Source organism: Leptonychotes weddellii, chromosome 11 (assembly GCF_054177405.1).
Source record: "Leptonychotes weddellii isolate Sample4059 chromosome 11, ASM5417740v2, whole genome shotgun sequence".
Lineage (NCBI taxonomy): Eukaryota > Metazoa > Chordata > Mammalia > Carnivora > Phocidae > Leptonychotes > Leptonychotes weddellii.
The window spans coordinates 14274117-14288380 of record NC_138379.1 but is presented as its reverse complement, the minus strand read 5'-3'; the positions used below and the strand labels follow the sequence as shown (position 1 = coordinate 14288380).

The 14264-nt window shown below is 50.7% G+C and overlaps 1 protein-coding gene across 4 annotated transcripts in view; it reads left to right on the top strand.

The window, feature by feature from the left end:
• The window catches only part of PRDM11 (PR/SET domain 11), an 85653-nt gene that overhangs the window by 13682 nt on the left and 57707 nt on the right, over positions 1-14264 (top strand). Inside the window, exons 1-3 of one of the 4 annotated variants that reach the window (XM_081798265.1) lie at positions 5078-6683; positions 7574-7729; positions 8132-9112. The exons of 1 other annotated variant lie outside the window; for it this stretch is intronic. In XM_081798265.1, the coding sequence (XP_081654391.1) occupies positions 9101-9112 (12 nt within the window). In that variant the 5' untranslated portion in view covers positions 5078-6683; positions 7574-7729; positions 8132-9100. Of the gene's footprint in view, positions 1-5077; positions 6684-7306; positions 7730-8131; positions 9113-14264 lie in introns of those variants that run through there. 2 more of the 4 variants (XM_081798270.1, XM_081798271.1) reach the window with 2 other exon arrangements.

The following is a 14264-nucleotide window of genomic DNA, read 5'->3' as shown; positions in this document are numbered from 1 at the left end:
CCTGATGCACGGCAGGTGCTTGGTATACACGTATCGAATGAATAAGCAACTCGTCTTTCTGGATGTCAGTGAAGTGAATACCAAGCCACCTTTCCCCCAGCACTGATGGGAAGGGTCCGCTTAGTGTGTTGATATTTGAAAGTGCCGACGAGCTCAGGGCTTGGGCCATGGCAAGCTCCGGTCCCTCTGGGGAGACAGGGCCGCTGAGCCGCTCTGAACCATGTCCCACGAGTGAGTGGTACTGCTCCGAGCTGTCGTGCTGGCACTCAGCTGCCTGCCCGGGGCACGGAGGTGAGTTCTTCCTGCGTGGGTGGCTGTGGAATGTCGCCCACGGCTGGCCTTGGGCTTCCTCTGGGCCAAGCCAGGGGCCAGAGGGGCTGAGGGTGAGCACTGTGACCGCGTTCGTGAGGGACCCTGGCATTCCTATTGAACACTCATGGTTATGGGGTGATTCACACACATATGCGTTTTCTTGTCAATTTCCCGAGTCTGTTTCTCACCCAGGCTCAGGAGGTGAGGGGACTTGCAGGTTCCCACAGGCCTAGACTGGGATTCCGCTCTTCTTCCCACTACTGCCTTCTGAGGATCCCCCTCCTCCAGGTGCTCACGTGTCCCCTGTGGGTTCCAAAAGTGCGGGCGGATATCAGACATAACCAGATGAGGGCGCCCCGGGAGGTCTCTGGGATGACTCAGTTGTCCCCTCAGATGGGGAACCCTCTCCCACTCAGATTTGCTGTCTTTATAAATAGTTTTAACGGCAGGCTCCCTGTAGCTGGACTCGGGAGATGCAGTTCCATCCCATGCTCTGCCGGAGGTTTGCTGTGTGGCCTTAAGTTAGCCCCTTCCTCTCTCTGGGCTTGGTATACAGCCTGGGAGAGTGAGACCACGGGGCTTACTGATATCCACTGTTCTGTACCTCCATTAAGGGGTATGATTTATGCCCCATTTTCTCAACCCCTTTTTTAGATACTAGGATATTGGGGACCCTCCACCTAGCCAAGCTGGGACAACGGGGCCTGGTTCTGGGGTTGACTAGTCCTAAGACGGTGAAAAGCATGTCTGAGGACTTGCCAGGGAATCCCCATTGGGTCCGCTGCCCTCGGCCCACCCTGAGAACTTGAAGTTCAGCAGATAACAGCCAGCGTGGGGGCGGGGGGGAAGTACATCCTTTGGCACGCATGAGATCTGGGTTGGAATTCTGGCTTTGCCCCGATCTTTGGTTGTCTACCTGACCTCTCAGCACCTTCGTTTCTCACCTGGGAAATAGGGAGGGTGAAACTGTCCTCCTGAGATTGAGATGAAGATGGAATGCTTGAGCTTCTCCCCAGCAACCCCCTGACACTTAGCAGGTCCCCGGTGGCAGGCATGGGTCTGCTGAGTGTGGTGGGGTGGGGGTCAGGGACCGTTCTGGAAGACTTGCCAACAGCCCTGGAGGCTGAGTCCCGAAATAGGAGACCCCAGAAACAGAGGTTCCCGATGGCCAGGCCGGCCTCTGCCAGCCCCCGGGAGGCCACACTGAGCTGGCAGCGTGGGCCTTCCCTCCCTCCTGGGCCTGTTGGCTGCATAAATTACTCGGCAGCCTTTGGGCTAATTTTACCTTCTTGGTTTTCATGAATCATTTCCCATCCGGGGGCGTGTGAGAGAAATGGCAGGGGCTCTGCCAGCTGGATGCCCCGGCGCCAGCCACGGTGAAACGGCCGTGGGGGGCCCCGCTTGCGTGCTCGCCGAAGTGAGGACAGGACACCCAGGGACCCCACGAAGGGCCCCCGAGGGCTAGCTCCTTCCAGCCGTGTCCCTGGACCTTTGGGTTATCACGATTGGGAGTAAATGAGCCACAGCAGGCCCCGGAGCTGGAACTTGGGCTAACTCTAAAGGAACTTGGCATTACATGGGGCCTGACCATGATGGCCCCCAGGGTCTGTTTCGAGCTCGGTGGTGAAGCGGTTCACAGAGAGACCCCTGTGGCCTCGGGTGCTTCTCCGTGCCCAGCGCCAGGAGTTTGCCCGAATGCTGAATTTTCACAGTGACCCAGTGCCCAAGCTGGCAGGTCCTGACAAAATCAAACCCAAGCTCCTTGGATGAACTGCGGCTCGGACGGGGGAAGGAATTTGCCTAAAGTCTGTGTGATCAGTGGAAGAGGTCAGGCCAATAGTTACTTACTGACAGCTACCCCTTTGCTCACAGAACCCTATGTGACTCTTGTTATTCCCATTTTATAGAGGGGTAACTGAAGGCACAGAAAGGAAAAGAACTCGCCGCCCCTGATGACACAGTTGTAAGTGGTAGTGAGCGCCCACACCGAGCCATCTCACCCCAGAGCCCCGAGTTCTGCAGCACGCGGCCCTGTGGAGTGCATTGACAGGGCGGCTCTCACCCTCTCATCTGCTTCGTCCACTCACCAAGTGTGTGTTGAGCCCGTGCTGGGTACCAGGGACCGTCCTGGCCCTGGGGGAATTGGGAGCAGCCAGAGTGGACAGAGGCTGGGAGGCTGGTGAGGTCCCACCCCAACACCCCATCTTGCCTGAGGCCGGGTTCCCAGAGAATAGCGTGTGCTTAGCATGGTGAACTCAGATGCCGGGCCGGGCAGGGAACGCACCCGAGTGGCACAAGTTGGCTGGAGATCTGGAGAGTTATCGCCTTGCCCGTTTGAGCAGCAGCCCCCCGCCCCCCAGTTCTGGCAGACTGTGGCCATGGGGGGCCACCTGCCTCCTGTTGCCAGTGCTTCCGATTTTCCAGGAAAGCTGAACGTGGGGTTTTTTTTTTTTTTGTTACCTGAAATCGTCTGTTTCCTCAGAGTTGGCAACTAAAGCAAGAATAAAAATTGGAAACCAAAACCAAAACCAAAAATCAGCCACCAGTTTGTAACCTGTGGATCCTTTCTTCTGCCGCCTTTCTACAGCCTGTCTCTGGTTGGAGCAGGTTCTAATTATCCCCCCGAGGGCCACCTCTCTCGGGAAGTCCTTCACTACCTGACATGAAGCCCCATACCCCATCCCCTGATTGTAGTTTGTCACCCCCCATGTGAGATTGCCACCTGGGAGTAGTGGAAAAAGCATGGGCTTTGACTTGGATAGATTCCAGACAGCTGCTGTGCAGCCTTGTTCCAGGCACTTGTCTTCTCTGAGCCTCTATTCCCTGTCTGAAAAACAAGTAAGGTAAAACTGTACTCACTAGGTTTTTGAAAGGACTAAAGACAGTAAGACAGACACTCAAGTCAATCAGGATTAGGCAAACATGGAATTTATGCAAAGTCCAGGATCACATACAGCTTCAGGAACAGTTGGATCCAGGGCTCACACAGTGTCCTCAGGACTTGGTCTGTTCATCTTACTCTTCTGTACTGACTCCATTCATAGGCAGGCTAGTGTCCGTGGTGCCACGGTGGCTGGCTGCAAGCAGATCCATAGTAACATTCCATCCTTTCAGCACGCCCTCTTCCCAGCAGATTCCTCCAAAGCCCCCAAATTGCCACTCATGATTGGCTGGGCCCTTTACCCTTCCCTGCACCATTCACTAGGACTTGCAGATTTGAGTGCCGACTGGTTGGTCCTATCCCAGAATGGATAGAACCAACCAATGTCCTCTCCAAGGACACCAGGCTCCTTGGTGCCAGAAGGGGGAATGGATGCTAGCAGGAAAACCTACAGACATTCTACCCAGGCTGCAAGCCTCATGAGGGCGAGGACCTAGTTCACCCTGGGGTTCCTAGCACCTAGGACAGTGCCTGGTATGCAAGAAAGTCAAGAGTGAATGAAAGGATATCCTCCACAGCGCGTGTCGAGCACCTGGCACAGAGCCTCGCATCAGTTGCACTGTGGCCCTCGTGCCTCCTTCCTGGAGGGCTGGGATAAAGGTCTTGCACCCTCACCGGCTTCACCTGTCTGAGGGAGTGTCATGGTTCTGCAGTGCCTGCTCAGTATGGAGCTTGCTAGCTTAGCTCGGGGAGCCCCGGGACACCCATTTGTTAGGGCCAGCTTGACAAACGGTAATTCTAATCATCGGTGAGCACACCACCTTGCATTCACAGGTATCATTCCCCAAAATCATCTCATTCTTCGCTTCTTTACTGCCCGTGTCCAGATAATTTATGTTTGTTACTGTTTTGAGACCGAGCTAGACGAACTACAGGTAGAGCTCCAATTTCAGCAGCTGTAAAAAGGGGCTGTAATCCACCCTGCAGGGTTGTGGGGAGGATTAGGGGACATAATGAAAAAGTGGAACACCTGGGCGCAAGGGTTGGCACGAAGTGGACGCTCAGGCGAGGCCAGGTTCCCTGTGAATGCCTTCAAATCAAGGTCTTCGTATGAGCCTTTCCATGAAGACCTTAGTGAATGGCCACTGAGGACACACGGAGAGACAAATAGACATGGCTATACACGCACACATAGAGTTAGGGAAGAACCCCAATCTTATGGCCAAGACTTTACGGATCAGCAGGACAATTGACTCCAGTGAGTAAACAGTAAGATCATTACATGGGGGCACTGGTTACTGCACCCCAAGTCCCCTGGGGTGACACAGTGGACCCAGACAGTGACTGTGTGGACAGTGGATTAGTGCCGGAAGAACTCGGAGCTAAGGGCCCGGCACCTCGGGTAGCCAGCAGTGAACAAACTGGTTGCCTTTCTCTGGGCCTGAGCACCACGCTGCGGTCGCTTTGACCTACTTAATTACCTACGTGACTAGCTACCGCCGTGGCTCAGCGTCAGAGGATGGTGAGGCCTTAACAGTTCACATACTCAGCAGGGACACGCAGGACCCTTGGCGGACCGCCTCACCCATCTCACACACACACACACACACACACACACACACACACACCCCTTACTTTTCCAAAGATGGGGTGGTGGCCTGGCTGCTGATAGTGAGCTCCCATGGGAGGTATTCATCACACTTGGTGATGACAGGTGCCATGGCTTTGAGCACCTTGCAGTTGCCGTGGGTGCTTCCCAACTCTTCTGCGCATGCCCATCACCCGGGGCGATCTCTGGTGCGGGAGGTCTGAGGTGGAGCAGGGGACTCTGCCTTTCTTTTTTTTTATTTTATTTTATTTTATTTATTTATATGAGAGACAGAGAGCACGAAAGGGAAGAGGGTCAGAGGGAGAAGCAGACCCCCAGCTGAGCAGGGAGCCCGATGTGGGACTCAATCCCGGGACTCCAGGATCATGGCCTGAGCCGAAGGCAGTTGCTTAACCAACTGAGCCACCCAGGCGCCCCGGACTCTGCCTTTCTAATAAGCGCCCGGGCGATGCCCCTACTGCTGGTCTGCAGACCACACATTGAGAAGCCAGGATTTGGGTGACTTTTGAGGTTTCTTTTAATTTTGAGATTCTGGGCAAGACTGGACGAATGGAATAAACAGCCAGGGAGAAGGGCAGGGACGGGAAAGAGCAGTGAGGGGGGAGGAGGAGGAGGAATAGACTGCAGGAGAGGTAAAGGCAGGGTGCCGGGCCCACTGGGCACCCCCCCACCACGGCCCCACAGCGACTCCCTCCCCAGGCCTTCCCCTCTGGTCTCACGGTGCAGTGGGACCCTTTCCTTGGAGCCAAAACACCATGTGGGGTTTCCCCAGGGCCCTACCTTGCTAAATGGAGGCTTCAGCTCCTTGGGGCAAGGGAAGTGTAAGTTTGAGAATGTGCAGGACACCCTGGACAGGGGCCGGAGAAAGGAGGGCTGGGTGAGGGGCGGCTGCCCAGCACAGACCATGGCGGTGGGTTCCTATCTCCCACCACCTTCCTCTGGGAGGCCTTGAGCAAGTCACTCCCACTCTGGGCCTCCGTCTCCTAGCCAAGAAAGGAGGCCCTTGGATCCAGTGGTCTGGGGGCAGGCTTTCAGCTCCGACAGCCTAGAGGTGGCGGTGGGATGCGAAAGCTCACTTTCCCCAGGCCTACTCCTTAAAAGCCAGAGGGACTTGGGTGCAGATGGCTTCAACTCCCTGCCTTGCCTTCCTCATTAGCATCACGGGGGAGGGGACCTGAGGAGCTGACCAAACTAGAGGCCCTGGGGGTCTCCAGGATCTGCCATCCTGGACGAGCCATCAGCGCGGTATGGCCCTGACCACCCTTAAATGAATCTACACATCCAGGCCTCTTTCACGCATGACCTCCTACCCTCCCATGGCATCATTGGCAAGTGTGACCTCCCCGAGGCCCTGGCAGCCCCAGCCCAGAGACCCTACACTGGGGCAGCCGGACCCCGACCCTCCACAGGCACCCCTCCTTCTCCCCCAAGCCTTATGTGTCTGTGCTCAACTTGGTACTTGGGATCTTGGAGCCAGGTCGGCCTTGGGGAATTGGTGTGGACTTCAGAGTCCCCTTCCAGGGGGCCAGCAGGTGGTAGGGAGGAGCCCCCTCTTTCCACCCTCCTCCATCAGCAGATGCCTTCCCCCGTTCTGCTCCCTGCCTGGGAGGTGGCAGGGCAGCCTGCAGCTTATTTTTTTAACCATGAATACTAAGATGCCTTTTAAAATTTGCTGTTTTGCAAAAAAGATAGAAAAGCGTAATAAACTTCTTCCTCCGTAATCAATAACTCAGAGGCATTACTAATCTGTTTTTTCAATCAGAAATGCACGCATCTGGTGGAAAACTCGGTAAGAAGTAAGGCTCTTTCCTCCACTAGGCCTCAGCCCTAGCAGCTGTCACAGCTCAGAGCTCTTCCGTGCAGACGTGAGCACGTATACAGGTGTATGTCCTTTCTGTTTTATTAAAATAGGGCACGTTTATTTTATATAACATTTATACAGCTTACTCGCTTTTGTGTCAGATGCCATTCTAAGTATACTGCAAATATTAGTTCATTTACTCCTCCAAAGAGCCTTACCAAGTAGGTGCTGTTCATATCCCCCAAGCACAGAGAGGCTAAGGAACCCCCCCAACATCACACAGTGTTAAGGGAAGCACTTGGGAGTTGAACCTCGGCAGCCGGGCGCCAGGACCTATGCTGTCAACGACCACTCGTTGAGGCCTCTCTCATTATGCAAACAGGCTTTACCTTGGTTTTGTTTTCACCACCGATTATGTAGTCCATTCAACAAATGTTTATCGTGTGCTCACTTTGCACCAGGCACCGTCCTACTTGCAGGGGATACAGCAATCAACGGAGGATAAACATCTCTGCCTTCCTGGCCTTTACATTCTGGTTGGGGAGACAGGCAGCAAAGACTGCAGATGAGTGCTATGTACATTTGCTGGTGTGAGTCGAGCGCAGGAGAAAACTAAAGCAAGGAAAGCGGGATAGGACTTGTCAGGGAGCGATTGCAGTTCTGTCAGGGGGCAGAGGGTGTGACAGGGGGTAAAGGCCTGAAGGGAGTGAGGGAGAGAGCCCTGTGGGTATCTGGGGGAGGAGGCTTCCTGGCAGAGGGAAAAGGCACCAGCCGGGAGCCATGCCCCGCGGTGGGCTGAGCAGGGCAGCCCCTCTGGCCATGGTGGGAGCAAGGGGCACAGCGGTAGGAACGAGGGCGCTCTGGAGAGCTGTGCTGGGTGCCGGGCACGCGATGGGGCTCCGAGGAGGGTGTGGAGCAGGGGCCCATTTGATTGGACTCGTTGGTTATTTCCAGTCTTTTGCTATTCTAGACAGTGCTGCAATGAACACGCTTACACATGATGTGTCTCAGTGAAATTCCTAGAAGTGAAATTGGAGGACAGAAGATTATGTGCATCTTTTAAAAGGTTCCCAGGCTTCTACTGCGCTCCATAAATACACCAGCTTCTGCTCCCACCAGCCGTGCGGTGAGAGAGAGGGGGCGGGGGGAGGGAGGGCTCCGGTTAGAGCTTCAGGTCAGGCCGTGGGCTTCGGGGAGAGCCGTGACTGGGGTGAGATGCCGCAGGCCCTCCTGATCTGCCCCTTTGGAGGCCGAGGCAACATGGAGGCCGACTCTTCACAGAGGTGCAGCCAGAGTTCTGGACCCCAGCCAGAGCAGGGCGGTGGGGGCCTGTCCCTGTGGCGCGGACGGTGATGGCTGCGTCGAGTAGAGGCCTGTCCTAGAGGGGCTTGAGTGACACAGGGGCCTAACAGGAAATGCAGAAGTAGGGCAGATTCCAGAAGCAGTCGATTCCATTGTCAGTCCAAGTCCCGGTCTCTGAGGCGTTGTCCAACACCAACCAATTGTCTGATTCTCTGACACCGACTAGGTGCCCAATGACTCCCTTCGGTTCTAAACCTCACGACCCAGAGTGAGCACCAATCCCCCAGATGGAAGGCTCAGTCCCACAAGATGGTCCCCACTTCAGACACCAGCTGCGAGTCCTGGGACACCCGTGTTTCTGACCAACATAAGTCAGGGGTTTCCACCACCTCCTCCTCAGGTTCTATGATTTGCCAGAATGACTACAGAACTGAGGAAAGTGCTTTATGGACAATCACTGGCTAATGATAAAGGGTACCCTAACCCTCCCAGCACCACCCCCTGTTCACCACCCAGGAAGCTCTCTGAATGTTGCTCAAGAATTTTTGAGGCAACTTACTGAATGAGAGAAAATATTTGCAAATCATCTATCGGAGAAAGGAATTCATTTCCAAAAGATGTGAAGAACTCCTACGATTCAACAGCAAAAAAAAAAAACCAAACAATCCGATTAAAAAATGGGCAGAGGATGTGAATAGACCTTTTTCCACAGAAGAGGCACGGGCCAACAGGTACATGAGTCATCATCATTCATCATCGGGGAAATGCAAATCACAACCACAATGAGATATCCCGACACTTGCCAGAATGGCCGTCATCAGGAAGGCGAGAGAGAGCGAGCGTTGGCCAGGAGGTGAAGGAGAGGGACCCCTCGTGCACTGCTTTGGGAATTGAAATTGGTGCAGCCACTGTGCAGGATGATATGAAGGTTCGTCAGAAAAATTAAAAATAGAAATTCCACTTCTGGGTATTTACCCAAAGAAAATGAAAGCACCGATTGGAAAAGATATCTGCACCCCCATGTTCACGGCAGCACAATTTGCAAGAGCCAAGGCTTGGGAACAACCCAAGTGCCCATCGACAGACGAGTGGATAAAGAAGATGTGGTAGAGACATACAATGGAATCTTATTTATCCATCTGAAAGAATGAAATCTTGCCATTGGTGACACCATGGATGGACCCCTGAGGGCATTATGCTAAGTCAAGTAAGTCAGACAAAGACAAATACCGAAGGATCTCACTTAGATATGGAATCCGAAGGAAACAAGACCAAGCTCATAGATAGAGAGAACAGACTGCTGGTTGCCAGACGGGGGTGGGGGGAGTGGTGAGGTGAAATGGGCGGAAGGGAGACAGAAGGTACAAACTTCTAGTTTATTTTATGACTAGCTTATTTATAAAATAAAGAAGTGCTGGGGATGTAATGTGTAATGGTGGCTGTAGTTAAGAACACTGTGTTGCATATTTGAAAGTTGCTAAGAGAGTAGGTCTTAAGTGTTTTCATCACAGGAAAACGAATTCCGTAACCATGATAGATGTTAACTCGACTTCCTGTGATCATCTCGCAATATATACAGATATCAAGTCGTTACGCGGGACACCCGAAACGAATATACTGTCTATGTCCATTATACTTCAGTTTATTTTATTTTATTTTTTTTAAGATTTTATTTATTTCTTTGACAGAGAGGGACATAGCGAGAGCAGGAACACAAGCAGGAGGAGTGGGAGAGGGAGAAGCAGGCTTCCCGCTGAGCAGGGAGCCCGATGCGGGGCTCTATCCCAGGACCCTGGGATCATGACCTGAGCCAAAGGCAGATGCTTAATGACTGAGCCACCCAGGCGCCCTATACTTCAGTTTAAAAACCAAAGGATTTTTGTAGACCTCCATCTCCAGGCCCCCTCCCCTCCCAGGAGGTCAGTGGGTGGGGCTGGAGGTTCTAACTTTCTAATCTAGGTTCTGGTTCTCAGGTTGGGGTGACCGTGACCAGCCCCATCCGGAGGCTCTGTAGGGGCCCCACCCTTAGTCACTTATTAGCATAGACTCAGGTGAGCTAGAAAGGGGCTCCTTATGAATAACAAAAGACACTCCTATCACTTGGGAAATTCCAAGGGTTTTAGGTGCTCTCTGCCAGGAACTGGGGACAAAGAACAAATATATTACTTATTATACATACCACACCTTCCCTCTGCTCTGCTGTACTAGCTTCATCCTGAGGCTGCTTCCCGCCAAAGCCCTTTGCACAACGTGCCTGCTATTTGTAACAGAGGCCGCATGCTTTCTTGTTCAAGTCATGAAATAGAAGCCCTTTTCTTCCCTTGGATGGGCCTAAGTAGGTCAGGTGTCCGACCTTGGGGGAATGTCAGGTGCTGATGAATGAAAGGCCAGGTTCATGATCTAATAACTGGGGAGGGGGATGGTATCACCGTAATTGGCTTAGATTAATCGGAGCCCACACCTGCAGCTGAGGGTAGGCTCAGATTCTCCTGAATCTCAGTAGGTCCTGGGAGGGAGGTGTCGCACCTGAACAATGTCCAGTTCTATTAGTGGGGAGGAATGGGGGCATGGGATCCAGGTAAGCCACCAGCAGTGTCTCCCTGAGAATCAAACACATAAAAAAAAGGTGCCACCCTTGACCACCTTCTGTGTTTGACTCAGGAACCTCTCCCAACCTCTCTTTTTATCAAAATCTTATCAATGATGGAGTCAACCTATTACCTTTAAAAGGTTCTGTAGGAGGGACCACCGTGGGAGAATGTGTTCTCCTGCCCCCCCACCCCCGCCCCCAAGCCAGCTGTGCTGGCTGGAAACTGCTCTGCAGATGAAGGCCTGAAACCCAATCAGGAGCCTCACTGGCTGGACCCCAGTTCTCCAATTGCAAAATCAGGGGCTGCGCTGGGTCAGAGTTTCCCCCATGGGACCTCTTGGCCCTTAGGGCCCCTGCAGATATTTTTCCTTTGTTTCTACTAACGTATAAATACATATAGAAAAATGCACATATTATAAAAGCACGGCTCAATATATTTTCACAAACTTAACACACCCAGTGGACCAGCACCAAGATCAAGAAATAGAGCATGACCAGCATCTGACAAGCCCCTTGCTTATCCCTTTCTAGTTCTTCCCAGTTCTTTCCGCAAACACTTCTAACACCGTAGTTTTGCCCATTTTTTTTTTTTTTGAAACTTTATATAAATGGAATTATACTGTATGTACTCTTTGGGGTCTCATTTCTCAGCGTTGCGACTACATACTGTAGCATGTAGTTGTGGTTTGTTTAGTCTCATAGCTGCATAGTAATCGACCCACCGAACTATTTTGTAAACATAAAGAAGCTTAATGAACATTGTACAGTTCCCTGTAATCAGCAGGACAAATGAATGAGCATGCCAGATCTCTTTGCTTTTGCTTAGGATGATAGCAACTAACCAGTGTGTTAACCCTGGTTATCACATACCAGTGTGTATAGGAAAAGCTAGGAAAAGGAATGAATTCTTTTTTTTAGATTTATTTATTTTAGAGACAGAGAGAGAGAGAGAGAGTGTGCAGAGGGAGGGGCAGAAGGAGAGGGAGAGACAGTCTTAAGCAGACTCCCCACTAAGCACAGAGCCCGACGCGGGGCTGGATCTCATGATCCTGAGATCGTGACCCGAGCCAAAACCAAGAGTTGGACGCGTAACTGACTGAGCCACCCAGGCGCCCCTAAAATGAATGAATGATTATACAACGTATACAGTCTTTCCGGTAGACAAAATCTTTCAAAATGGGAATCACAAAGCAAAGTAAAAACAGAAGTCTTTCGTGGTAGAAATATCGGGGCCCTTACAGATCCATCAGTCAGTTTGCATTCATTCATCAAATGGGCCTGGTATTCAGTCTCTAATTTGGAGTCCGTCCTCCCAACCAATTGGTTGGGTCTCAGCATCCAATCACAAGTGTGTGAGGATGGCAGAACCTTAGGCCTTATCTTCTCCAGCAATTTCTAAATTAAATGATGATAGAGTTCCTTGAAAGAGTTTTTAAGTGACTTTTTTTTCCTCCTAAGCCAAAAGAAGAAAAGAGAAACTCTTCCTAACACGCTGTGCCAACCAACTGCAAGTGATCCCCCAGAATACATCCTCCCAGACCTGTGTGTGCAAATCCATATGTGAATATATTTCTAAAATGGGATTACTTTGTATCTTTCTTTTCACAATTTTCATTTTTAAAAATAGATTTTACTTTCTAGAGAAGTTCTCGATTCACAGTAACGTGAGGGGGAAAGTGTGGTTTTCACATTCCCCCTGTCCCCACACACCCGCTGTTGCCCCCGATGTGGGGGTTACAACTGATGGACTGCACCAACACATCATTATCGCCCAGAGTCCGTGGTTTACATCAAGGCTCCCTGTTGGTGCTGGACATTCTATGGGTTTAGACAAACGTATGATGACATGTGTCCACCATTATGGTTATCACACAGAGTAGTTTCACTGCTCTACAAATCCTCTGTGCTCCTGCCTATTCATCCCTCCCTCCTGCTAACCCCTGTCAACCACTGAACTTTTTACTGCCTCCATAGTCTTGCCTTTTCCAGAATGTCCTATAGTTGGAATCATACAGCAGGGAGCCTTTCAAATTATCTTCTTTCACTTAGTGACTTTCACTTTTCATTAACAGTGTGTTGAGCATGTGTTTCCATGCCCATAAATATTCTTCTAAAGCATTGCTAATTGCTGTCTAATAGTTCACTGTGTGCTATATATGAACTTCTCTCCTGTTTTCAAGGTGTACATTTTTCCCTGGTGTTTTTGTTGTTGCTGTTGTTTTTGTTTTTTGCTACTAAAAATAGTGTTGCAGAGGACAGCCTTGGGGGTACATCTTTGCACACAACTTAATTATGTCCTTAGGAGAAATTCCTAGATATGGGGTTGCTCCTACGAATGTTTTGCTCATTTCAAGTCTTTTGATATGTGTGGCTAAATCGCCCTCCAAAAAGGTTGTACCAATTAATTTTTCCAACCAGGAGGGTATGTAGAGTATTTCCTCCACACTTTTGCCAACCTGCAAAATTATTGAGATTTTTTAATCTTTGCTAACTTAATAGAGGAAAAATGATGTTTATTTTAATCTATATTTATTTGGGTATTAAAGTTTTGTGGTTTTCCATAAGGCATATTGGCCATTTGTCTTCTTCTATAAATTGCTTTTTTAATATTATTTTCCTTTTTTTTCTATTGGGATGAGCATCTTTATAGTTCAGATTTTTTAAAAGTGTTTCGCTCCTAAAGGTAGTAACTGCTTATAAAGGCCCCCTTTTTAATGTCAAAACTTTTTCATCAATGTGCCCACCTGATGCCTGCTCTACTTTTAAAACAACAAATAAATTGAATGATAATAAGAACTCATATTTATGGAGTGCTTATTATACGCCAGGCGTTATGCTGTGTAAAACAGCCTTATGAGATAGGTTCTGACCTCAGTCCCATTGGACAGATGGGGAAACTGAGGTAGGAGTGGTTCATTTTCTCCAGGTTACATAGCTTGTAAGTCGCTGTGCTGGTATCATTTGATTAACCAAAGGCATGGTGACATTCGGCTTCTATGAATTCAGTAACGTTTTAAAATAAATGTATCATTTGTTCATCCTAAAAGTATCCACATACATTTACAAATCTGTCTTATATGTAAATTAAAGGCATATAATTTATTCTGTTTATAGGCAGTGCTTGCTGGGCATTTAATTCAACAACTCCCTGTAATAATTCTATGCTCTTCCTCCATTACCCCTGTGGTTTACTGTTAAGAACCGTGTTGGACCTTTTATTCTTCAAGAAGGGGAGACTGAGGCTCAGGGCAAGGCAGGAAGGAACTTGGCGCGAGGTCACCTAAAAAACTTACGGCACAGCCAGGACTGACACCCAGAGCTTGGGATACCCAGCCTGGGTCCCTGTGTGACTTGGGCCAGCCCTCTAATCTACTGTCCCTTGGTTATCAGAGGCAACAACACAGGATGCCGTGCTGGTCCCGGAGCAGACCCGTCACATTCTCAGGGTGCCAGCCGCGAGAGAAACCAAGTGGGCACGGATTCCCAGTCCTCAGGCCACATTGGCTGCCGGGCATTCCAGGACCCTGGCACCCCGCCAAGGGTGAAAACAGAGCTGCTGCCTCCTGAGTTGCATTCTGCCCCCTCCTCTTGGGTTTGCATCTCATTGCTGGGTTTGCAACATGCCTAATCTCTGCGTGTGCAGACTCAGAGGAGCCAGCTGAGAGGGAGCATTGCCAGCAGCTTGGAGCCTCCATGAGGCCTGCTGACCACCCCTCCCCCAGGCCCCTCAGCGGGTGAACAGGTCCAGAGCAGACTGCAGAAACAGCTG